We start from the raw sequence: 24,516 nt of genomic DNA, 5'->3' as shown, positions 1-24,516 counted from the left end.
TTTCCGTACCGTTGACCTTAACTATTTAGTTTAAGTTTTATTCATTTAGACAATAGGTAATTGTCAGTTGAATTTTTCAATATACAAATAAACAAATAAACAAAATGCACAAATGCACACAATGATTTACTGAACATTTCAGCTGATTTCATGGTACTTATTAACCTTTCTACAGCAGCTTTTTTGATGATATATGGTACAATTACACTTCAAATGGTGCAAAGCGGTGCATACTAAGGAGCATTTTCAAATGCTTAATGTACAGTTTTCTCTATTTTATTGAGCGTACTTTAAATATTTACTGAGCATTTTAAAAATTTTAAAGTATTTTGATCAATCATTTAAGGAGCAACCCGATCTATTTTAAGGAGATTTTTGTTTTTACTTATTAACAACATCGTCATTGTTTAATGATTCATTTACCTTTCTACCATAATTTCACAGCAATCTGTGTATAAAAACCAACACAACACGATCTACAGTGCTATATTTTTGTAAAATAAAAATAATCATTTCGCATTTGATCCTCGAAAACATCCCCACCAAGATAAAGATCTTGACAACAACACTGGCGATAATAAACATCCAGCCACGAATGAATATAAACAAATGTTGACTTCGATACTCAGAGGTTGCCTTGATCAAGAGCATGTTGTTCGCGCGACACTAACTTCTTTAGGTTCCTTCGGATACACTTTAAAATAACGCGGCGGACTTCAATTTATAAAACTATTTTATTACGCGAACAGAGTACATATATTTTTACGATATTTAAATACGTGTTATACACGCGACGGTTTATTAAAGTGTGTCCGAAGGAACCTAAAGAAGTTAGTGTCGCGCGAACATTTGGTCCTTCGAGCCGGATTTACGGTGAAGGTTCATGGACACCCGGTGGACAATTGTCGCGAAATTTATTGTGTGAAGATCGCGATGGACGACGATCCATAGTTAGACTATTGTGACGGTGTGAATAAGTGACCCGGTGAATAGTGTCACCATTTTCCGACGCTAGTGAACCTCGTGCCAAAGGAGCCATCGTGAAATTACACTTGATTGGCAGTGTGCAGCCATTTGGAAGCTGCATCAAGGAAAGGCTCGGACCAGGAACAAGTCATCTTGGGCGGTAGGAAACTGGATGAAGACAGCGATTCGTGTAATTCGGAGCCAAAGGAAGTTCAGGGAGTAGTGCATGTTGGTGGCGTGTTGCATGAGACGCTTTCAAAACTCTGTGGCTGATTTTGTAATAAATTATGAAATGCATGTGAGTCGATCTTTATTTATAAGCAGTAGCCTTGTTGTCCACTCGCCATAAGTCTCGATTGGTCTAAATTTTCGCTGGTATTGTCGGCTTGTTGGTTCTCCCAAGGTTGGTCCTCTTGCTGCAGTCAAATTGGTCAGGTCGATCGTCAGTCAAGTCGTAAGGTCCGGTGGGTGGTACGTTGAGTCGATCGGTAGTGCATTGTGGTGTGTGGCAGTGCAGTGCAGTGAGATTGCAGAGAAGTGCATCCTGTAATCACATAGTGTGAATTTTAAATTATTAGTGCAGTGCTAGTGCAGTGAGTGATTCATTATGGCAGACCTAAGGACTTTGAGCAAACGAGAACATCAGTTGCGAAATTCTTTGGACGGGATCCAACAATTCGTCAAAAACTTTCAAGCAGAAAGGGATGCTCGCCAGATTACCGTGCGTCTCGAAGCGTTTGAGAATATTTTTACGAAATTCGTCCAGACCCGCGAAAAAATTGAGTTGCTGCTTGAAGAGGAAGAAGAGGAAGAAAAAGATGATGGAAAGCAACAGGAAAACGATCAGCTCATGCAGGATTTCGAGGATCGTTATTACGTTTTGAAGGCAGATCTGCTGGATTTCCAATCGATTCGAATCTGTGAGACGGCAGTTTCTGGAAACCAGCAATCGGGCGTGCAAGCCGCAGCTCAATTCGCAAGAGTAAAGCTGCCTGAAATTAAATTACCTTCATTAGTGGAAGGGTTCACGAATGGGTGCCGTATCGTGACAGCTTTCGGAGTCTCATACACAACAGTACTCTACTCTCGGAAATCGACAAGTTCACCTATCTTAGGTCTTCTTTGTCCGGTGATGCGCTACAGGAACTAAACGCAATAGAGCTTTCTGCCGCCAATTACGTTGTAGCGTGGAAGGCGTTAGAGAGTCGCTACGAGAATAAGAAGTTGATCGTAAAAGCTCATCTCGACGCTATATTCGCGGTGGAAGGCCTCAAAAGAGAAACATACGAAGGGCTCAACCAGTTTATTGGAGACTTTGAGAAAAATCTTCAGATGCTAGATAAGATCGGCGAAAAACCTGCCGACTGGAGTACCATCCTGGCCTACATGGTGTGTTGCAGATTGGATTCGGCCACAATCCGGCATTGGGAAACACATCATAACAGCAAAGAAGTCGCCAAGTATGCAGATTTGATGGTGTTTCTAAAGGGTCACTGCTCAGTCCTGCAATCAATCGCCTTAGCAAAATCTGCCAGCTCGAGTCCACGGATACCACGCATCGCAGTTTGCCACACAGCCATGAAATCAGCTGGCAAATGTCATTTTTGCAGTGAACCACGTCACTCAGTATTCCAGTGCATTCGATTTCAACGGATGAAGTTGGCGGAGAGAAATGAGGCTGTCACTAAGAACAAACTTTGTCGGAACTGTTTGTATCCTGGGCATATCGCCAGAAACTGCGAGAAGGGAACGTGCCGCCATTGTCATCAGAAGCATCACACTTGGTTGCACAGTGATCAACCTAGATCCTCCGCTCCACCCTCGCTGTCAAGACCTTCGACAGCAAACCAACAGTCTGGACAGCCACAATCCAGCCCACCAAACTCGAACCATCAAACACGGACCGCTAACACTGCAAACTCACAAGACTCACACACTCAGCCAGCCACAGAACACGCCACCACAAGCCAAACACATGTAGCTCTCCCCATCACACCTACACAAAACATCGTTCTCTCGACCGCAATGGTCAGCATTAAGGATCGCTATGGCAATATTGTGCTTGCACTAGCTTTGCTCGATTCGTGTTCACAGCACTGCCTTATGACAAAGAGTTTCGCTAGCAAGCTCAAGCTAGAAGAAACACCAGTCTTTCTGTCAATCCAAGGTATTGGACAATCTCAAGCCGTTTCGACGAAGTTAGTCAGTGCTGTAGTGGGTCCAATATCGCAAGATATTTCATCATTCACTGAAGAGATGCAGTTCCACGTGTTGCCGAAGCTAACTGTGTCACTTCCAACCGCAAGTTTCCGCATCACGACGTGGAATCTTCCCGATCGTCTGCATCTAGCCGATCCTAAGTTCTTCGAGACAGGACCCATCGACATCATCATCGGAGCGGAATATTTCTTGGAGCTGCTGAAGGAGGAGAGGCAGAAGGCGACCGAAGATGGCCCGACGCTTCAGAACACCGTATTCGGTTGGATTGTTTCCGGTCGTATTCCTGAAAATCGTGCAGGCGCATCGTACACTCTAATCTGTTCAACAGCGCAGATTCAAGATCAGCTTTCGAAGTTCTGGGAAGTTAAAACTTGTACGCAGTACGTTATCAGTCGAGGAATCAGCATGCAAAGAATTCTTCGATAGGACAACGGTCAGGAATGAAGACGGGAGATACGTGGTTACGTTACCGAAGAAGGAGGCGATTATCCAGCAGCTCGGTGAGTCCAGATCGACTGCAATCAAGCGTTTTATGGGAATGGAGCGTCGTTTTTCGATGAATCCAGAACTGAAAAGGCAGTACGTGGATTTCATGCACGAATATTTAGCCATGGGTCATATGCAGGAAATTTTCGAAGAAGATACGAGTGCCCCGTCATACTACTAGCCTCACCACGCCGTTTTCAAGCCTGACAGCACGACGATGAAGCTGCGAGTAGTATTCGACGCTTCTTGCAAAACGTCCAGTGGCATTTCACTCAACGATGGACTGAAGGTGGGACCCGTAGTCCAAGACATGATAGGGGATATCACTCTCCGTTTCCTTACGCATCGATTCGCTCTTGTAGAAGACGTTGCCAAAATGTATCGGATGGTGCTGCATAGTTTACTGGATCGTCTGCTGCATAAAATCGTCTGGAGAGATAGCGTCACAGAACCCATTCGGACATTCGTTCTCAATACAGTTACCTACGGCACTGCATCAGCACCTTACTTGGCAACGAAATGTCTGCAACGCTTGGCCGATGAAGGCAAGGATTCGCACCCAGCTGGACCCAGGACCTTTGCATCCTTAGAAAGAACTTCTACGTGGATGATATGTTGTCAGGCGTAGATGACATTGAGGAAGGGAAGGTGCTCATCAAGGAAATGATAGAGTTACTGCAATCAGCTGGATTTTCGTTACGAAAGTGGAATTCTAACAGCAAGGAATTGCTGTCAGAGGTGCCGGTGGATTTGAGGGACGAACACTCGATTTTAGAATTGGATTCTTCGAGCTCGTCTGTGAAAACGCTGGGTTTAACCTGGGAACCAAGCACAGATTCCTTTCGATTCAGTTCGCCGATGTGGAATGAATCAACGGAGATAACGAAGCGTTGTGTCCTATCAGATGCGTCCCGACTGTTTGACCCTTTGGGACTGGTAGGACCAGTAATAATTCAGGCGAAGATCTTTCTGCAGGATCTCTGGAAGCAAGACTGTGGATGGGATGATCCACTCGAACTGCAGTTACAGGAGTACTGGCGAGAGTACAGGCGGAACTTAGCAAGCTTAGACGGGATAGCAGTACATCGATGGATTGGAATAAGCCGTATCGTCGTAGCAGTAGAGCTGCATGGCTTCTGTGACGCCTCGAACAAAGCGTACGGAGCATGCGTATACGTTCGCACTACAGCTATAGATGGAAGCGTGGCAGTACATCTTCTGACCTCCAAATCTCGAGTAGCTCCACTCGAAAATTTGAAGAAAAATAAGAAAACATTATCGACTCCTCGCCTGGAACTATCGTCAGCATTGCTCCTAGCGCACCTCTACGAGAAAATCGTCAACAGCATCAACGTTACTGCCAAATGCTTCTTTTGGGCAGACTCAACCATCGTCATTTGCTGGCTTTCGTCGTCGCCATCTAGATGGAAGCAATTTGTGGCAAACCGTGTTTCCAAAATCCAACACATAACGAAGGGAGGAATTTGGAATCACGTCGCAGGAGAGGAGAATCCTGCGGATATTATTTCAAGAGGCATGACCCCAGTGCAGCTGCAGTACGATCCACGCTGGTTTCACGGGCCTTGCTGGCTGAAGTTAGATCAGCAGTACTGGCCCAAAGTGCTAGAAATCGATGAGAACAAGTTGAACATAGCGGATCTGGAGAGTAAAGCCATTGCAGCAGCCCTTCCAACCGTCAGTCCGAGTGAAATTTTCGGCCTTCGATCGTCTCTGGTAGATCTTGTGCGACTGACTGTCTATATTCAACGGTTTAAATGGAATTCGTCACCAGTGAATCAACTCTGCAGGAAGGTGGGCTACATCACTTTCCATGAGTACAGCGATGCGATCAAGGCTCTCGTGAAATTGTCACAGCAAGAAAGTTTTCCCCAGGAACTAGCAGACCTTTCCAAGAGTGGTCAGGTGCAAGATTCGTCCAGAATATCTCCGCTCAATCCGCAACTTACTGAAGGCTTACTCTGCGTTGGCGGCCGGCTGAAGAACGCTGCTGTATCGGACCGTCGGAAACATCCCTACATCCTGGATCATCGGCATCCCTTCGCACGAGCAGTTGTAGCTTACTATCATCAGAAGCATTTCCATGCCGGTCAGCAACAAGTAGTTTCCAACGTCCGAGAACAGTTCTGGCCTACAAGCATCAGGAAACTGACTAGACAAGTCATCCACGAATGCGTCAAGTGCTTCCGCGTGAAACCTAAAATCCAGGAGCAATTAATGGCAGACCTACCTCCCGAGCGAGTAACGCCATGCTTCCCCTTCCAGAAGGTTGGTGTCGACTACTGCGGACCGTTTTACGTAGTCTACCCTCAGCGTCGAGTGCATCCGATCAAGTGCTTTGTGGCAGTGTTCGTATGCTTGGTTACAAAGGCAGTGCATCTTGAGCTATGAGCGGATCTCACTACTCAAGCGTTCCTGGCTGCGTTGAGGAGGTTCACATCTCGTCGTGGAAAACCGTCTCTCATCATGTGTGATAACGCGAAGAACTTTGTTGGCGCCAAGAGGGAATTGGATGAACTCGCACGGTTGTTCGACAGCCAACAGTTCAAAGAAGCAGTATTACGACATACGACAGAGGATAGAATCGAACTTCGGTTCATTCCGGCACGATCACCGAACTTCGGAGGGCTTTGGGAATCAGCGGTTAAATCATTCAAGATCCTGTTCAAACGAACGATTGGCACCCGCAGCCCGGTATACGACCAGATGCAGACCGTGCTAGCTCAGACGGAAGCAATCCTGAATTCCCGACCCCTGACACCCACTAGCAACGATCCAGACGACTTCGAAGCGCTTACACCAGGACATTTCTTGGTTCAGCGGCCTCTGACGGCCATTCCAGAGCCCAATCTCTGTGCAATTCCCGAAAACAGACTTTCAGCTTGGCAAATGGTGCAAGCATATACCCAGAAACTGTGGAAGAAATGGTCGGAGCAGTATTTGTCAAATCTCCACAACAGGACAAAATGGACGCGTCAGAGGTACAACATAGCAATTGGAACTATGGTTGTTCTCAAGGAGGAGAATCTCCCACCGTTGAAGTGGCAGTTGGCACGGGTGACAGAGGTTCACCCAGGATCTGACGGAAACATCCGAGTTGCAACCGTCCGGACCAAGGATGGCAGTTACAGACGAGCGATCTCAAAGATCTGTGTACTGCCAATCAGAGACAATCTTCCTATGTCAGAAGAGGAGAACTAGGACTCCTCCAACGGCGGAGGTCGAGAGGCCTCCGCACACCCAGTTAAGTTATGCATAATTTCAATTTTCTACAAAGTAATCGCTCATTTTTCTCCAGTCAAACCTCAGCGTTTTTGGTCAACCCAAAACACCCGACACTCCTTCGCCAAATTTGAGTTGTCTAGCGTCCAATTTCGAAGTAATATGTGTCGTTTTTGGTGGTGGTATTTGCATGTGCATCCAGTCTTGTTGAGGTCCAGTCAAGACGGTGTTTAGCAATGGTGCTAACCGTCAAATTTATGTTCAGCTCGATTCGAAATTCACACTCCCAAACACGTTTGATATTTCGAGGTACGACCAAACAGTGACAGCAATCCTGAGGAAGAAGTGCGCAATTCGTCCTCCTGGTTCTACGCTGTGATCGCCAACAGGTATGGCCAACCTGCTTGTACTTTCTCAGCAATGTGGGTCCAACATCGCAGTCACCGTAGTTCAATCGTCGAATGTCAGAACGTCGTCTCGATTCGAATCGTACGCAGAGGGATGGTCGATGCCACACGGGCAAGTCGTTTTGTTTTTCAGTAGTTCAATTGAAAAAGCACCCTCTTATTTTATTCAGAGATCACATCGCACGCACCGTGCGGATCGGCCGTGAACATCGTCACGCACCGCACGGATCACGTCAGTATCGCATCAGCTACAACATCAATCACCGAAACCACACGTACCAAACCACGGAAGGCATCGTTCCTGTTGAGCCGTCGATCGGACGAAAGCATAGTTCCAATCCTAGAAGGAAAACATCACCAACGTCAGAAGCATAATCGAAGATTCACAACAGAGCAACCGAAATCAAACCTGGATAGATAACCAATGTCGTGCCAATCGGACAATTGCAGAAGCAGAAATATTTCTGCCAGGTATGTTGTTCCGATTTTACACAACCAAACTGCACGACACTACATCCGTTCCATGTTTACCGAGGTACACTGGCAAATCAACATCAAACATCCAACGAGATGGATCGCACGGCAGCAGCTGATCGAACAATAGGCAGTTACAGCAGTGGAATCCAGAAGTTCGAATTTAGGCCAAGGTCATCACGGTCAGCAGCAGTTATCGTATGTGGGTCAACTGTTCGATAGTCAGCAGCAACAGCGGCAGCGGCAGCAGTAGTAAGATGAAAATGAATTCTATTGTAAATTGTAACTATATCACACCACACATTGAATTTTGAAAACACACAGTAGTAAGAGTAGGATAGATTGAAATCGATAGGATTCCAAGGCGGCTTATGGTCAAGCAGGACAGGGTTAAATGGTAAATGAGTGACCAAACGGGTTCCACACAGTTCGCCACTACTGTTATCTTTGTTATCTTCACGTAGGCTCTCGGTCTGTTTCACTTTAAGAAACGATCGATAGATAACAGTAGTGTGCGAACAGGCCTTTTATCCCGATCGCTTCTCGATCGTCAGCAGCTGTAGCCGGTCAGCTGATAGTGTAGATAGAATATAAGATAGAAGTTAATAAACCGTCGCGTGTACAACACGTATTTAAATACCGTAAAAATATATGTACTCTGTTCGCGTAATAAAATAGTTTTAAAAATTGAAGTCCGCCGCGTTATTTTAAAGTGTGTCCGCAGGAACCTAAAGAAGTTAGTGTCGCGCGAACACATGTGTTTATGTCAAAAATCAAATTCATGCAAGTAGTTGGTCTATCTGTTAAGGTTGTCTTCATTGTATAAAAGGAATGATTTTTATCAGCACTGGATGTGACACTCGCTTTGATGGAAGCCGAAAAATCCATTCCGGATTCACTATCATTAATCCGCTGCTTGGTGATCGTGTACATAGCCTTTTTATACAGGGTGCTTCAAGTGTCTCTAGTAGGAAACTTGTAACAAATTATTGAAACCAAATAAACATTCTTCAACCAACCACAGGAATATCAATAATCTCTCAGAATTCCAGGTTTTTTTCAAGTAAAATAAAATTACAATTGTTATGGTGGCTCTAACCATACCGTATGCGTGATAATGTTTGAACCATCGTACAAATAAGGTTCCCGTTTCACCTCTGCATACAATGCCTCGGTTTTCTTTGCATGCAGTTAACCTATAGCTCATACCGTAGTAGGCTGTGTATAAAAGAAAATTATTGACTTAGTTTGACAGTTGCACCATGACGAAGTGGCAGCGTATTCGTGATTTGTCCCACGCGCAAATGTCGCAAAAAGACATTTCAATCGCCGTGGAAGTGTCCCGGTGGACCGTCAAAAGGGTTTTAGACCGAGAAGAGAAAGGACAACAATCCGCGAAGATGGGCACAGGTCGTCCGAGGTCAGCTCGGGTTCCGAGGGTTATCGCTGCTATCAAAAGGAAGATTCTGGTGAATCCAGTGCTTTCAATAAAGAAAATTGCAACGGAACACAGGATCAGTGACTTTACGGCACGGAAGATTGCGGGGCGAAGTCGAGGGCACGGAAAAAAACTCACATGATTACCAACCGCATCCGGGAGCTACGAGTCGAACGATGCAAGAAAATCTCGAACTACCTTAAGCGAAAAAATCCGGTTATCCTGTTCACCAACGAGAGCATGTTTACCGTCGAGCCCGTATCAAATTCCAGAACCGACCGGTATATTAGTTCTCTTCCGGTAAAAGACGTGGCCGACGAGCACAAGAACGTGTATCTGTCCAAGCATTGGTGGCTTCCGATGGAAAAAATGGACCTGGTGTTCATTCCAGAAGGCGACAAGGTCAACACGGAGGTCTACATCGGGATTTTAAGTAAGTATGTTCTTCCGTGGTTCAAAGAACAGTATGGTCCGAAGCCAAATGTTGTATTTCAACAAGATGGGGCTCCGTGCCACACCTCGAACCGCACTCAGAAGTGGTTGCAGGAACATCTTCCGTTGTGGGCGAAGGATATGTGGCCGCCATCCAGCCCCGATCTTAATCCGCTGAATTACTCAATATAGCGCGTCATGAAGGCCAAGGCCTGTTCTTAACGCCACCCGAGTACAGCAAGCCTCAGATAAACATTGACCCGTACCTGAAGAGAAATGGATCCAGACTTCATTATAAGAACCTGCCGTGCATTCCGGAAGCGTGTGGAGACCTTTATTGCAGCAAGTGGAAATTCGATCGATGATTAACATAGTTTAAGACTCTGAGAACCACCCCCCTTTAAATAAATAAAAAAAACTCGAACACGAAATTTTCGAGAATTTTTTTTTTAATTAATTGGCATTGCTCAATGATGCAAACATTATCACGCATACGGTAGTGTTTCAAATTGCACTTCCACAGTTGTTGATTGAGAGCTTTCTATGTCAACCAATGCATTATATTTTGTGGTAAGCACAATCTAGGGGAAATGACGGCTTCGGCATGACAGACTATTTTCGGCAACCCAAATTGAAACACTATTTTCACTGGATTTTCTTACGAAAACACTTCGCTGAATGCATGCAAACGATTCTTTATGCTTTCAGCTTCAATTTGATTATATTTTTACCACCGAGAAAAAGCAATCTACACACTTAGTTTTTTCTACCGAGCTCGGCTGTGCAAATCTCGGCAAAATAAGTTTCACTGAGATCTCAGCAAAAGTGACATTTGATTGCTGAGTCTCGGATAATGCTTAGCTGAATCTCAGCAAAAAAATGAAATGTTTGCTGATATCTCAGTAAAACTTTTTTTGCCGAGATTTGCACAGCCGATCTCGGTAGAAAAATCTAAGTGTGTAGCAAGGTTTTCTTGAAATGAAACACACGCACTACAAATTGTAGCTGATTTCGAGTTGCCGATAATAAAACAGCAGATTTACATGCTGTTCAAATGGAACGGTTGCCGAAGAAAAATTGGTTGCCGACAATACTCGCTCTCACTAGAGAAGATTGGAGCTTTGTAAAAGCGTTTCAAAACAGTTTTTGACAACTCTTTCGACTGAAATTGTTAGAGCAGCTGGCAGCAAAAGATTGTAAACAAACCAACACTGCATATGTGTGCGTTCCTTAGAGAAAAAGGCCTTAGAGAAGAAGGTCGCTGCTTAGGTTGCCGAGAATACGTAAATTCCCCTATATGCCCAAGCAAGTCGAGAAAATTTCCAACGTGAAAGATTTCCTTGACCATACCGGGAATCTAACCCACCGCCTCCTGCATGAAAATATCGTGCCTTTACTGACTTGGCTATCTGACCCCCTCATATTTACACTGCATGGTACTTTCATTACTCTGTCGGAAAGTGATTGCCTTTCCTTAAACCCTTAAATACCTACATAACTCTTTACAACATTACTCTGTGAAATTGATCGGGGGACTAGCTTATAGATCTGTCTCAACTGTACTGTCGTCGTAAACAACTCGAAATTATGTTTACAGTTTCAACGAACAATAAACAAGAGACCGTAAAGTACAAATACAATTGTTCACACATACAGACAAAGACGATGATTGTCTACGTGGAACGTCATGATGATTTTGATTGCACTTTTATTGGACGCCACCGTTGCCTTACTTGCCATTACTTTGCCACTTTTAGGGCATTTCATCCCAGTTTTACAAGGTAATTAAAATGCTGGCACGATCTGGACCCTTCTCGCCATCATCATCCTGCACGCTCGAATCCCAAGCCGGCAGCCGGGTTCAGACAACCGGGATAGCGCCGTATACATCACGACTTTTTATGAACTTTTACAACCAACACACACACACACACCCCCGCGTGCTCCCCTTCTCGGAAAAGGCATCAACTATTTGAAATTCCGAGGTTGTTGGCTGACGACTGTCAGTTAGCTCCTCTACCCTCCCATCTGACATCGCATAAGAAGATGATCAGATGAAAGTGCTCTAATCGTCATTCGTGTGTCTACTCTTCGCCCTCTCCGGTGGTGGCCCCGACGTCGCTGAAGGGTTCGCTGTTGGGGGAGTAAAGAAAGCTCTGACGAAAATGAAAATGAGCTGTGAAAACGATTCCACAAGGAAGAGGAAGGATGGAGGAGGAGTGTCGAAAGAGGCGATGAAATGCAGGGATTTGTTGTGTTTCGGCGTGGGATTTTTGGGGTGAAATGCTCGTTCCGAAAGTGGGGATCGTTTAAATTTTATTTGGCCATCCAATTTGATTGGGGGGTTCAGTGTGCAGCTGCTTACTGTCTAAAGGTTGGGATTGTTATTTCAGATGAGGTAGGGTTTCTAGTATAATTAAGTTAGCTTACATTGGGATACTTGTTCTTGCGAAAGAACAAGGCCAACCGAAAACGGCACTTGCCAAGGCTAGTAAGTCATAACAATCGCAATTTACAATTACACGTTTGAAAGTGCATCCATTCGCCAAATGAAGCGTAGAGCAAATATATTCCAATGTGTTTATTGACATAACTCACGAACTTTCTCAAGTTTTGATTTTTTTCTTTTCTACCGTTAACTTTCGAGTTCGAACGAGGCGGTGGATCGCCGCTATTCCCAGAATGGCATGGCGCACCTCTTCACAAATATGCAAACATTGAAAAAGCAAGCAGCCAGTCACCGTGAGTGGTGGAAAAGTCTGCTGAATAGGTTACCTGCAATCTGGTTTGCAGGTGTGTTTCTCCATCACAGCATTTTCTAGCTGGTTGGCAGGATCTGTCGAGAGTGAAGTCAAGAGGAAAACTGCAGTACAGAAAGAGAGTTCATATTCCGCTCAGTGTGCAACATTTATCGTGTGCAGTGTCTCTCGTGCAATAGATGTAGGTAGATTGGATACAACAAACTTTCGCTTCAGTACATTAGGGAAGAATTTGCAAAATAACTGTACGTGTGCCCTCGGTGGATAGGGGATCAGAGGGTATGTTGTTTTGTGTAGCATTGACAAATTTAGGAAATTTTAAGAGTGCTCCATGCTCTTTAACTTGCGAAGAGAAAATAACTGCTACTGATACCAAAATTTGGATGAAGTAATGAAATTGGGTTGTTAGCGGAATGCTAAATAAAACAGCAAAAGGGTTTATCTTCCATTTAATTCCACTTAATTAATTTTGGTATCCATAACAGATACGTATTTCGACTACAATGTGCAGTCTTCATCAGTGTCATTCCCACTAAAGAACTTATCAAAATCTAACCCCCTTAAGTACTCATCCCCTAGGTAAAAAAGTCAAGATCATAGGTATAAAAATGAAACTACAATGTGTTGAATCGGAACCTACCTAACTAATAAAAACCAAAGATTTAAGTAAGCTAAAGGAGAAAAATCTATACAAATCTCTAATAAGGAAAATCCCCAAAGGCTTGGTAGCCATCATAATGAAGTAATGAAATTGGGTTGTTAGCGGAATGCTAAATAAAACAGCAAAAGGGTTTATCTTCCATTTAATTCCACTTAATTAATTTTGGTATCCATAACAGATACGTATTTCGACTACAATGTGCAGTCTTCATCAGTGTCATTCCCACTAAAGAACTCATTTTATCAAAATTTGGAGTTGATCGATTTGACATAAGAGGTAAAATGCCAAAGAATACTTCTTATGTCAGGCTAATCCATACCAATTTAAGGTATCGAGATAGTCGTTCCTGCTCGATATTTAAGTACCCTAGGCGACCACAATTCCACGATAACACTGGGGAGTAGTGGTTAACATCCATACCTCACTCGCCAAAGTCACGAGTTCAAATCTCATCCCCAGACAAGCTCCGAATGGCTCAAGAGTGCTGTCAGCATGGATGCCAGATTTGAAGATTTGTCTTCATTTTGAAGATATTTGAAATTTTGTGAAGACATTTTGACCAGCAGACTTTTTATGATTTGTGAAGATTTTTGAAGACGACGTTGAAATTCAAGAAGACTTCGGATGGCTTTTTGAGTTTCAAGCTGGAAAGATAAGATTATTTCTTTAGAAATGAAGATTTTAACGTTTTTTTTTTTCTTTATTTAAGAGGTTTTGACTTTAAATTTTAAACTCCAACATCAAGATTATGAAAATAGCTAATAATAACTTGACAAAATATTCATACTTAAACTTAAAAGTGTTAGTTAGGAATCACGTCAAAACGTGTGTTCTAAAGGGTGTCCACGATGAAATTGCCACACTATGAAATTGCTCTAACTTTTTAACCGTTGGGTAGAATTTAATGAAAATTTGGGTGGATTTAGTTCATAGTGCATTATTTACATCCTGCAAGTTTTAAAGTCCTGTGATCAAAACTCGCGGAAATGGAGTCGAAAGAACAGCTCGTGCGTGATAAAATCTTGCGCATTCATCACGAGAACAAGGATCTCTCGCATCGTTCCATCGCTAAAACGTTGGGAATCGCGAATTCCACGGTGTCACGAGTGATTAAGCGGTTCGAGGAACGGTTGACCACCGATCGGAAGCCCAGAAGTGAAGGAAAAAGTATTCCGTACAACACCAAAAATCACAACCGCGTAGTTGGGGCCTTCAACCGAAATCCGAACGCCTCCGTTAGGGATGTGGCTAAGAAGCTGCACCTAAGCCGAAGTTTTGTCCAGAAGGCCAAAACTAAGGCTGGGCTTCGAACGTTCAAGGTACAAAAGGCCCCTAATCGCGACGAGAAGCAGAACAAGTCCGCCAAAACCCGTGCCAGGAAGTTGTACCTCAACATGCTGACGAAAGTTGAATGCTGCATCATGGACGACGAAACATATGTGAAAGCCGACTTCAAACAGATCCCCGGCAACCTGTTTTTCACGGCCAAGGATAAGTTCAGCGTTCCGGAGCATGTCCGCACTCAGAAGATGTCCAAATTTGCGAAGAAATTCCTGGTTTGGCAAGCCATCTGCACGTGCGGGAAGCGGAGTGCACCTTTCGTGACCCAGGACACGATGAACGGACAGGTGTACATAAAAGAGTGCCTCCAGAAGCGGCTGCTTCCTCTCCTGAAGGCCCACAACGTCCCAACAATCTTCTGGCCGGATTTGGCCTCATGCCACTACTCCAAGGACGTGCTGAAGTGGTATGCGGACAATAAGGTCAATTTCGTGCCGAAAATGTTCAACCCTCCCAACACTCCGGAGCTCCGCCCCATCGAGAAGTACTGGGCGATTATGAAGCAGCACCTTCTTAAACGACCTAAGGTAGTGAAGACAGTCGAGGAACTGAAGAAAGTATGGGTTTACATGCAAAAAACGGTTGATTGACAGGTTATGCAGAATCTTATGGCCGGGGTTAAGGCCAAGGTGCGGGCATTTGCGTATGGACTGTAAATAAAATACGAGTAAAATGGTAAAATGAAGTTTAATAGTTATTTCTCAATCCCTGAAAATTTGATGGCAATCGGATGAAAACTCGAATTTCGCGAATCAATTTTGTGTGTGGCAATTTCATCGTGGACACCCTTTATTTTCTTTTATCTTCGATGTTTAACCTCAGTCTAATTTGATTTGTAAGAGTGTCTAGTTAACTCGTGCATTTTTTTAACATGGCTAATCCAGTTCCTGCATCAGCACCTGGATTGACAGCGGCACAAAAATTTGCAATCGAGAATTTTCAAACGTCGGTAGATTATCCTACTTTGTGAAAGGTCTTACCATATTCGATGGAAACCCAACTGATATAATAAGTTGGATAACAGACGTTGAAGGTATTTTTGATGAATACACAGATCTCCCTAAAGACAGTGTTGAATATGGCATTTTAATCCATAGCATTAGACGGAAATTTTTTGGAGAAGCCTCAGCCTCAGACTTTCTTAACGCAAATAGTTTTGACTACAACTGGGATGATATTAAGAGTACCCTACTACTTTACTAGAGAGACAAAAGGGATGTGCAGACGCTAGACTTTGAGCTAACAGCTGTAAATGGCATCAGAAAGTCGCAGCGCCTACTTTAGTAGAGTGAATGAGCTCCTGTCTGCCATTATAGTTCAAATACAAGTGAACAAAGAGACGCATCCCAACGCAGCCTCACATATAGATTATTTCCGAAAAAAGCTTTAAATTCATTTACACTAGGTTTAGAGAAGCCTTTGAATATCCTGTTAAAACAGTAGATGTAAAAACTCTAAGCAGGGCATACCAATTTTGCTTAGAGTATTATAATATGGATATCCGTGCAGCTCCGTTCCGAAATGAGCACAACAATCATCCTATTCCCAAACCTAGAGAACTTAACGTTCCAATCCCTTTAGCTAGAGCTCCTGTAAAAAAAATCCATCACCATTGCCACCAGCACCCTTTCCAATGCCTAGAAACGAAGACTACTTTTTACCTCCAAGAGTACCACCACGTCCACAATTTCAACACCCAATGTTCAATCCTCAAAGATCCAAAGACCTCCATTTTTCCAACCACGACCAATGAATCAAAATAACATTTTTAAACAATATAATAAACAACTTCCCAGACCAGAACCCATGGATCCAAGCATCCGTTCTAGAAACATAAATTATGGCAAGAGACCTCCCCTGGAAATCAAAAGACCTCACTCACCATCGAACCAAATTCAACAACTTAAACGAGTGGCACACCCAATTGAATATACCAATGATGCTCATTACTCAGACGATATGTCGGTGTACGATAATTTCTATTATCAATTAGAGTCGCAAGACGAACAAATTCAACCAGACGCTTCTTATTACGATGGGCCAAATGTTGAAGAAACCCCAAGAATTAGATGCACAACCTTCCTCTTCATCTCAGACCAATTTTTTTTTTAGAATGGAAGCCGAGTTGGTAAAACCAACTCTTCCGTATATAAATTTAAAGAAGACCATTGGAGAATTTCCTTTTCTTATTGATACTGGAGCCAATATTAACATAATCGATCCAAAGTAAGCCTATCAGTATAAAGGGTTTAGGGTCACTCCGCTCACCAATCTTGGGTCATCTTTATTGTCAGTGTGCCGCAGTTGTACCGATTGTTCCGGTCATAGAGCAAGCTGCGATTGTTTGTTAAATACCCATCCCGGCAACCCGGTATTTCTGACACCATGAACGTTTTGGTTTGAAATCGCAAGAATAACTCGGATTGAGGATGACGCGGGAAGTGGTGGGTGTGCGAAATTTTAGTGAATTAAGGGTACTAATGGGGTCTGATGAACTACCTCTTTCTCTTGAGCCCACTCAAGAATCTACATTTCGTATTTAGATCTATAAGTGAACTGCTGCTCTGAGTTTCTCTGGCATATTCAATTAGAGGATGTTCCTGAATATACAGTCAAACAGCACGTAATGTTGTGAACAACTTCAATGACAGTTGTCCAGCAGTGCTCCAATATTTACAACAATCCAATGCCTATGAGATTGTGCCGAAGGTGTGCCGAAGGTATGTCGAAGATATGCCTAAGGTGTGCCGATGGATGTGCCCAAGCTGTGCCGAATCTAATTTCGGCACAATGTGCTGAGTGACTTACCCCTTGAGTTTAGACCCTATGATTTTAAAGCAGATGATATTTCTAGCGCAAATGGTACTTTCAAAGCTACATCTGCCATTGACATAATAAATTTTTTATCCTAAAATCAATCATTCTGCGCAATTTTTACTTCATAAATTCAACCCGTTTTTTAAAGGAATTATCGGAACAGAATTGAAAACAGCGTTCTGTATTTAAGAAAGGGGCCGAAGCTTTAGAAGCCCCATTTTTATTATATAGTTCCATACATTCAACATCAAATAATTTATTTAGGACTACATCGGTAGACGAAAGAGAGAAACTTCAAAAAGTGCTTGATTCACATAGAGAGGTTTTTCATCAACCAAACACACAACTCACTTGCGGTACAACGGTTGAATGTTCTACTAACACTACTGATAACATACCTGTTCATCAGAAAGTGTATCCATATCCTGCAGCCTATGCAGATGGGGTGCGAAAACAAGTAGATAATCTTTTGGCTGATGGTAAAATTAGGCCTTTTCGGTCGGCTTGGACGTCACCGGTATGGATAGTGCCGAAAAAAAAAGATGCTTCCGGCGAAAAAAATTCCGAACGGTTATCGATTACAGGAAACTTAATGAGAAAATAATTTCCAATCGATATCCAATGACCGAACTTGGTTATGTAATTGACCAATTGAAAGGACAGAAATATTTTTCAACACTTGACCTTGCGTCAGGCTTCCACCAAATAAAGATGAAAGCCGATAATATTGGAAAAAAAAACAGCATTCTCTATAAACAATGGCAAGCATGAATTTACTTGAATGCCATTTGGCCTGAAGAATGCGCTCGCAACATTTCAAAGGGCAATTGATGATGTTCTTAGAGAACACATCGGGAAAATCTGCTATGTCTACATCGATGACGTAATAGTTTTCGGTAAAGATTTGGAAGAACACCTGAAAAATTTATATATTATTTGCAAAACTTTAAATCATGCAAGATTGAAAATCCAATTAGATAAATCGGAAGTCCTACATCAAGAGGTCGAATTCCTTGGCTACATTATAAGTTCAGAAGGAATCAAACCTAACCAAAAGAAAATTGAAGCGATTAATCTATTTTCAGAACCAAAAAACCTAAAAGAACTTCGAGGATTTTTAGGAAAATTTCAAAACCCCTGACAAACCTTCTAAGGGGGGGGGGAGAGCAAATCCTCATCTAATAGAAAAAATTTCATTGAATGATAAGGAAAAGCAGTGCTTTCAGAGAATGAAGAGCCTGCTTTCATCTTCTGATGTTCTTATCTACCCTGACTTCAACAAACCTTTCATTCTCACGACGGATGCCTCTGATTTTGCAATCGGTGCAGTTCTGTCACAAGGAAAATTAGAGAACCCATACACTATGCTTGCAGAACACTATCTAAAACAGAAGAAGGATGCTCAGACCCTGAAAAGGAAATGCTACCCATTTGTTGGGCACTGCAAACCTTTAGAAATTATTTGTATGGTTCGAAATTTAAAATTCTCACGGAGCATCAGCCTCTCACTTTCGCTTTGTTTATTAATTTATTTGATAAGGCTCAACTGAGTTAACTTTACAGAGCCGAGGATTCTTGTTCACTATACAATACATCTTAAAACTATAGTCAAAAGGTACAACACAATAAACATTGTATCGTCCGCTATCCAATAAGCCTCCTCCACCAGAACGGGAGCCGCTTCCAGTGGTTTCATTGTATGGCAGATTCGCCAACGGGTAGCAGCGCGCTTCCATTGCAGCAATGGACGCAAAACGTGGTCAGCACTCACACATTCATCACGAAACGGTTGCTTTCCAAAGTCGACGACGCATTGACCGAAAGAACTGCTGATGAAAAACAATGAGGAGGACCACACAATGGTTGCTTCCGAGTAAACAGACGATCGCGTGACACACATTGAGAGTGGTCTGCGTCTGTCGACAGCCGAGTGAACACTGGAAGGCATATTTAGAAGAGAATGAAATGATTATCAAATCATTTACAGACCAAGAAAAACAAACGTTGTAGCCGATGCTTTAAGCAGAATTGTGTGTTCTATGACAGGAACCCAGCATTCTGCAGACGATAGCGACGACCTTTATATTGAATCCACTGAATCACCGCTAATGTATTAAAAAAGGACCTGATAAAACTGTTACTGAAAACCCTTTTCCAGGATATACTAGGACAACAATAAATCTAAACGACATTAACGAAAATTCACTGTTTCAGATACTTAAAACTCACTACAACTGTTAAAAAAAGGGTCTGTTAACAGACGAAAATACAATGGGAAAGATCCAAAAAGTATATAAGTAAAATTTTGGACAGCAAAAACTGTTAACTATTCAGTTTATACATAACATGCTTGAAGACGTGAGGGAGGAAGACCAACAGTGGGATCATAAGCACCGAACACAACAGAGCACACAGAGGTGCACAAGAAAATAAACAACAGATATTTAGAAACTAAGCCAGAAGGTGGAAGATTTTATCACCAACTGTCAAATATGCAATGAATGTAAATATGACAGGAAACTGCTAAAATATCCACTTCAGTGTTGGGAAAATATCAAAAAATCAAATCTCATCAATGCCCAAGATCACGCTTGATTTTCGTAGACAAAAATCAACAAGCTGCGGTTGATTTTGCAAGCTGTGATATCGCAGCTCGGAATATCATGCTAACGAAACTCACCAGCTGCAAATCTCAACAAACTGTGGTGAGATTGAGTTTAATGATTTTTGCTTAAAACCCGAACGCAACCGAAACTTCCATAACGGCTGACAGCAGTCACTTCGTGTCGGTGCCGCTGAACAGTAAAAAGAGATAGCATACTATACTTTCTCTTTCTAGGAAAACGATGTGCAATGGAATGATTTTTGTGTCTAGTCAACTTTCCGCTTGATTTTTGCACGTTGTGAACAGTCTCGCATTTTTTTTTTTTTATTAATTTATTTGATAAGGCTCAACCAAATTAACTTTACAGAGCCGAGGATTCTTGGTCACTATACAATACATCTTAAAACTATAGTCAAAAGGTACAACACAATAAACACTTTATCTTCCGCTATCCAAAAAGCCTCCTCCATCAGAACTGGAGCCGCTTCCAGTAGTTTCATTGTATGGCAAATTGTTGTACGCCAACGAGGGTCAGAGAGCGTCCATTGCAGCAATGGACGCAAACACAATGGTCAATGACGTTTATATAAGGTCTGGGCCAAAAGGGTTATTGGTGTTAGTGAAATGTGCAATTGTTTAGTGATGTTCGTATTTTATTGCAATGTTTATCTTTTTACACGAAACAGCTGTTGGCAGTGACGTATTTCTATCTGTTCTCAGTATGTTGGCAGTGACGTATTTCTATCTGTTCGGAGATGTTCAGCAATGTTTACAACATTTTTGCTTCTAATACCAGCAAGCTGCCTGTTGGCCCAGACCTTATATAAATATCATTGCACAATGGTTGCTGCCGAGAAAACAGACGATCGCGTAGCACACATCGAGAGTGGCCTGCTTTTGTCGACAGCAGAGTGAACACTCAAGTCTCGCAATATCAAAGGAGCTTGTAAAATCAATATCAAGCATGATATTTTGTTCCAATATCATGCGTGATATTGAGACCGTATGGGAGCGGAAAAATATTATTTGATTGATGATTTTGCCAACACTGATTCCCTTTAAGAAACACCGATTCCTAAAGCTCCTTTTGAGATTGCACATATCGATATAATGTGCCTAGAAAGTCTTCACTTTCTAACATATATTGATAAGTTTTCAAAATTCGCGCGAATATTACCGGTTGAATCTAGAGAAGCTATCGATCTCACACCAGCTATAAAAGATATTTTGCTTAAATACAAACCTCCAAACACACTCGTCATGGATTGTGAAAAAACTTTTATGACGGGAGAGCTCGTTAACTTCTACAGTACACACAAAATTACACCTTATAGAACAGACACACAGATTTCATTCAACGCTTCTGGAAATCTACAGAATTACCAAAACCGAACATCCAAATCTACCAGTTTTAGCTCTTATTCAACTTTCCATACAAAAATATAATTCGTCCACAAAATTCACCTCTTTTGAAATAACTCTCCCCTCACCAAGGAAACCGGAAATTATAGAAAAATGTACAAAGAAATATGAAACAAACACCGGAAAATGCATTAGAACATCATAATAAAAATAACAAATTTGTTCCAATGGAGGAAAATCTTGAAGCTTACGAGACGACTCGACAACGACTTAAACATAAAAACAGGTTTAAAAAAGTTAAAATATCAAAAGTAAATAAAAGTACCATCACAACTGACTGCGGACAGCGGCGCCGGTAGTGTAGTGGTAAGCGTGATTGCCTCTCACCCCAGCAGGCCTGGGTTCAATCCCAGTTGGCGCCGCAGGGATGTTTTGAGGCATAACATCTCTGATCACGCCTTCCTTCGAAAGGGAAGTAAACCCGTTGGTGTGGGAGCTGCCTCCCTGGCGTCGGTAGCATTGGTGCTCAGCACGGAAAACAAGATCGACGGAAAACAAACCAAGGAAAAAAAAATATTTTTATCCTCATATTTCAGACCATTGCTGTTACTCCTCATTCAACCATACCATTAGCACAATCAGAACATGACGTGACAATTGACATACGAGGCATAGTACGCCAGCCGATTCTGATATTCCATCAAGGCGAGGCACGAATCAGACTAGACTATAAATATTACATCCACCATTATAATCTCACAACTATCAAGTCACAAGTTAAAAACCTCAGAGAACAGTTTGAAAATTTCAGTAACAATCAATCAGTGTAATCAAAAAATTTAACGAGATAGATTTTTGTTTCAAAAGCATAGATCCAATCAGGCGACATAAACGTTGGGATAGATTAGGTACAGCTTGGAAATACTTGGCCGGTAGTCCAGATGCAAATGATTTAAAAATTATCAACTCTTCCATAACTATTCCACTTGAACCAGAACCAAATCATCGACACAATTACTTTAGCAAAGTTAGGGATAGTTAACGAAAAAATTCTAAGCAAACGAGAAATAGATATTTTAATTGAAGATTTAGCAAGGGAAAACATAACAGTTCATACTGCTGTGGAGGCTACAACATATGCGACGACATCAGTAGAATCAAATAAATTGGAAATTGCTCTCCTCATAAAAATGCCACAGCTCGACCCAAGGATTTTCAACAAAGTGCGCTTGTTCCCCATTATACACAACTATAAACAGATCCACCTATCCAACGAATTCTACTTCATCCACGATGGAGATATTTACGTTGTACACTCAATAGAACCAACTATTTTCGAAAAACAAGAGCTTTATTTGGACATGTATACCGAGGCTAATAGGAGGGAACCCTGCAACTTGCAACTTTACCTCGAACCCAGGCGATGGCAAAATTACTTATCTGGATGATCAACACATACTGATAAACTCAATCACAAATTTCACACTATCATCTAACTGTGGAATAACAAACAGAAACCTATCTGGTTCATTTGTCATTTCGTTCAAAATCTGTCATTTGAACATAAACAACGTTCTATACTCCTCTAGAACCCAGAAGTTACCTGGAAACCCTCTCCAATAACCACTGAATGGAATTGAGGTTAAAAAGCACCGGGAGGGGGCTTATTACGGATGTCACTTCACGGTGAAAACTTGTCACTTGTCGTCACGGTGAAGTGATTCCCATAACGGCGCCGGTGGTGTAGTGGTAAGCGCGATTACCTCTCACCCCAGCAGGCCTGGGTTCAATCCCAGTCGGCGCCGCCGGGATGTTCTGAGGCATAACATCTCTGATCACGCCTTCCTTCGGATGGGAAGTAAAGCCGTTGGTCCCCGGTTCATGAGTTGATGGGTCGATAGGTAGGGTCCAGGTGTGGGAGCTGCCTTCCTGGCACGTCGGTAGCATTGGTACTCAGCACGGAAAACAAGATCGACGGAAAAAACAAACCAAAGAAAAAAAAAAAAAAAAAAAAAGTGATTCCCATTTGATGTTTACGGCAATCACGGCTCTTATTCTGAGTATCACTTCGTTATCACCGTGTAGTGACACCCGTAATAAGGCCCGAGATCTTTAACATAAGTTTGGAACATCTTCACGAGTTGCACCTGGAAACAAGGAAGGAGTTGGACGCCATTCGACTACCAACTAACAGCATCAGTGGTCACATTTGACCATTCTCGGAGGAATCTCATTCTCTCCGTTCATAATTGGTTCTATTCTCTTGAGTTATTTCTTCTACAGGAAACGGATCGTAGAGGTAAAATTCAGCAACCCACCATCAGGGACAGCTACAACTACAAATTCTCAACACAACATCTTTCGGAAACTATCACCTGCAGATCTAATTCGGATGGAACCGAATCATAAAGAGGGACGAGTTAGCAGCGAAGCCACACAGCTGACATGCTGACACTGAGGTTGCACCTTGGAACTCGGCAACGACGGCACACAACGTGGGTAGCAACAAATATGCTACACGAGGCATATTTATCGACGACGGCAACGGACGGAATTCGGACAATGGAACCATCGCAGGAAACGCAGAGTCAGCAGCATGCTGGGGATTATTCGATAGAAATATATCATAATTAGTTTGGTCGCGAACGCGAGTAGTTCTTTTTTTAAAAGCTTATCACGTCCGAGAAAGCTTAACTCGCGCTTTTGAAATAATTGCTAGGCCCTTATTGTTAAAATTAGTCAAGCGCTTTGGAATTATTAGTGCTGCATATAACTGGTTTGAAAGCTATTTGTCTGACAGAACTCAAAGGACTGTTTTAAATGATTCGGTTCCCAGTCCCGTGGGGAATATCCTTGAAGTGCCCCAGCGAAGTGTATTGGGGCCTCTTTCATGTATTATGTACATTAATGACATGCGACGTGTTTTACGATTTTGCGACATTAATTTTATTGCAGATAATACTGTGTTATTCATTGCAGCTAAGGATTTCGATGATGCCGTTTTACACTTGCATGAAGATTTGCGTTCTCTAAGTAGATAGTCGAAGTATAAGCAATTGAAGTTGAATATTAGTAAAACTAAATTTATGGTAATTTAGCGGAATCGAATTCCGAAGAATTTCTCTAAAATTAGAACGTTAAGAGATAGATAAAATGTTTTTCCAGCAAAGTTACTCCAACTGCCACAGAACTGAAATAGAAGCTCGTTTCCAAAAAATGGCTCCATATTATTTTTGTGACACTAGCGCACCTAGTGGTAGAAGGCAAGCTTTGCCTGCTGATTACATGCGCAACATGCTTTAATTGTG

At 42.5% G+C, this 24,516-nt stretch overlaps 3 protein-coding genes and 1 pseudogene across 3 annotated transcripts; all 4 read left to right on the top strand.

Annotated features, from left to right (window-relative positions):
* The first annotated feature begins 3,222 nt into the window (after positions 1–3,222).
* On the top strand, positions 3,223–3,853 carry LOC135707408 (uncharacterized). Its single transcript, XM_065229220.1, has 3 exons — positions 3,223–3,438; positions 3,515–3,686; positions 3,753–3,853. Exons 1-3 carry the CDS (start codon positions 3,223–3,225, stop codon positions 3,851–3,853), a joined length of 489 nt encoding a protein of 162 aa, XP_065085292.1.
* A 431-nt stretch (positions 3,854–4,284) lies between these two features.
* On the top strand, positions 4,285–6,081 carry LOC135707407 (uncharacterized). Its single transcript, XM_065229219.1, has one exon. The coding sequence runs from the start codon at positions 4,285–4,287 to the stop codon at positions 6,079–6,081; it is 1,797 nt and encodes a 598-aa protein (XP_065085291.1).
* Positions 6,082–6,156: 75 nt separating this feature from the next.
* LOC135707405 (uncharacterized) lies at positions 6,157–6,891 on the top strand. Its single transcript, XM_065229218.1, has one exon. It carries the CDS (start codon positions 6,157–6,159, stop codon positions 6,889–6,891), a length of 735 nt encoding a protein of 244 aa, XP_065085290.1.
* Positions 6,892–9,369: 2,478 nt separating this feature from the next.
* On the top strand, positions 9,370–23,660 carry LOC135707404 (uncharacterized; annotated as a pseudogene).
* Positions 23,661–24,516: the final 856 nt, after the last annotated feature.

Source organism: Ochlerotatus camptorhynchus, unplaced genomic scaffold (genome assembly GCF_037179485.1).
Source record: "Ochlerotatus camptorhynchus isolate MF236.1 unplaced genomic scaffold, CSIRO-AGI_Acam_v1.1 ptg000310l, whole genome shotgun sequence".
Classification (NCBI taxonomy): domain Eukaryota; kingdom Metazoa; phylum Arthropoda; class Insecta; order Diptera; family Culicidae; genus Ochlerotatus; species Ochlerotatus camptorhynchus.
This window is presented reverse-complemented; position numbering and strand designations above follow the sequence as displayed.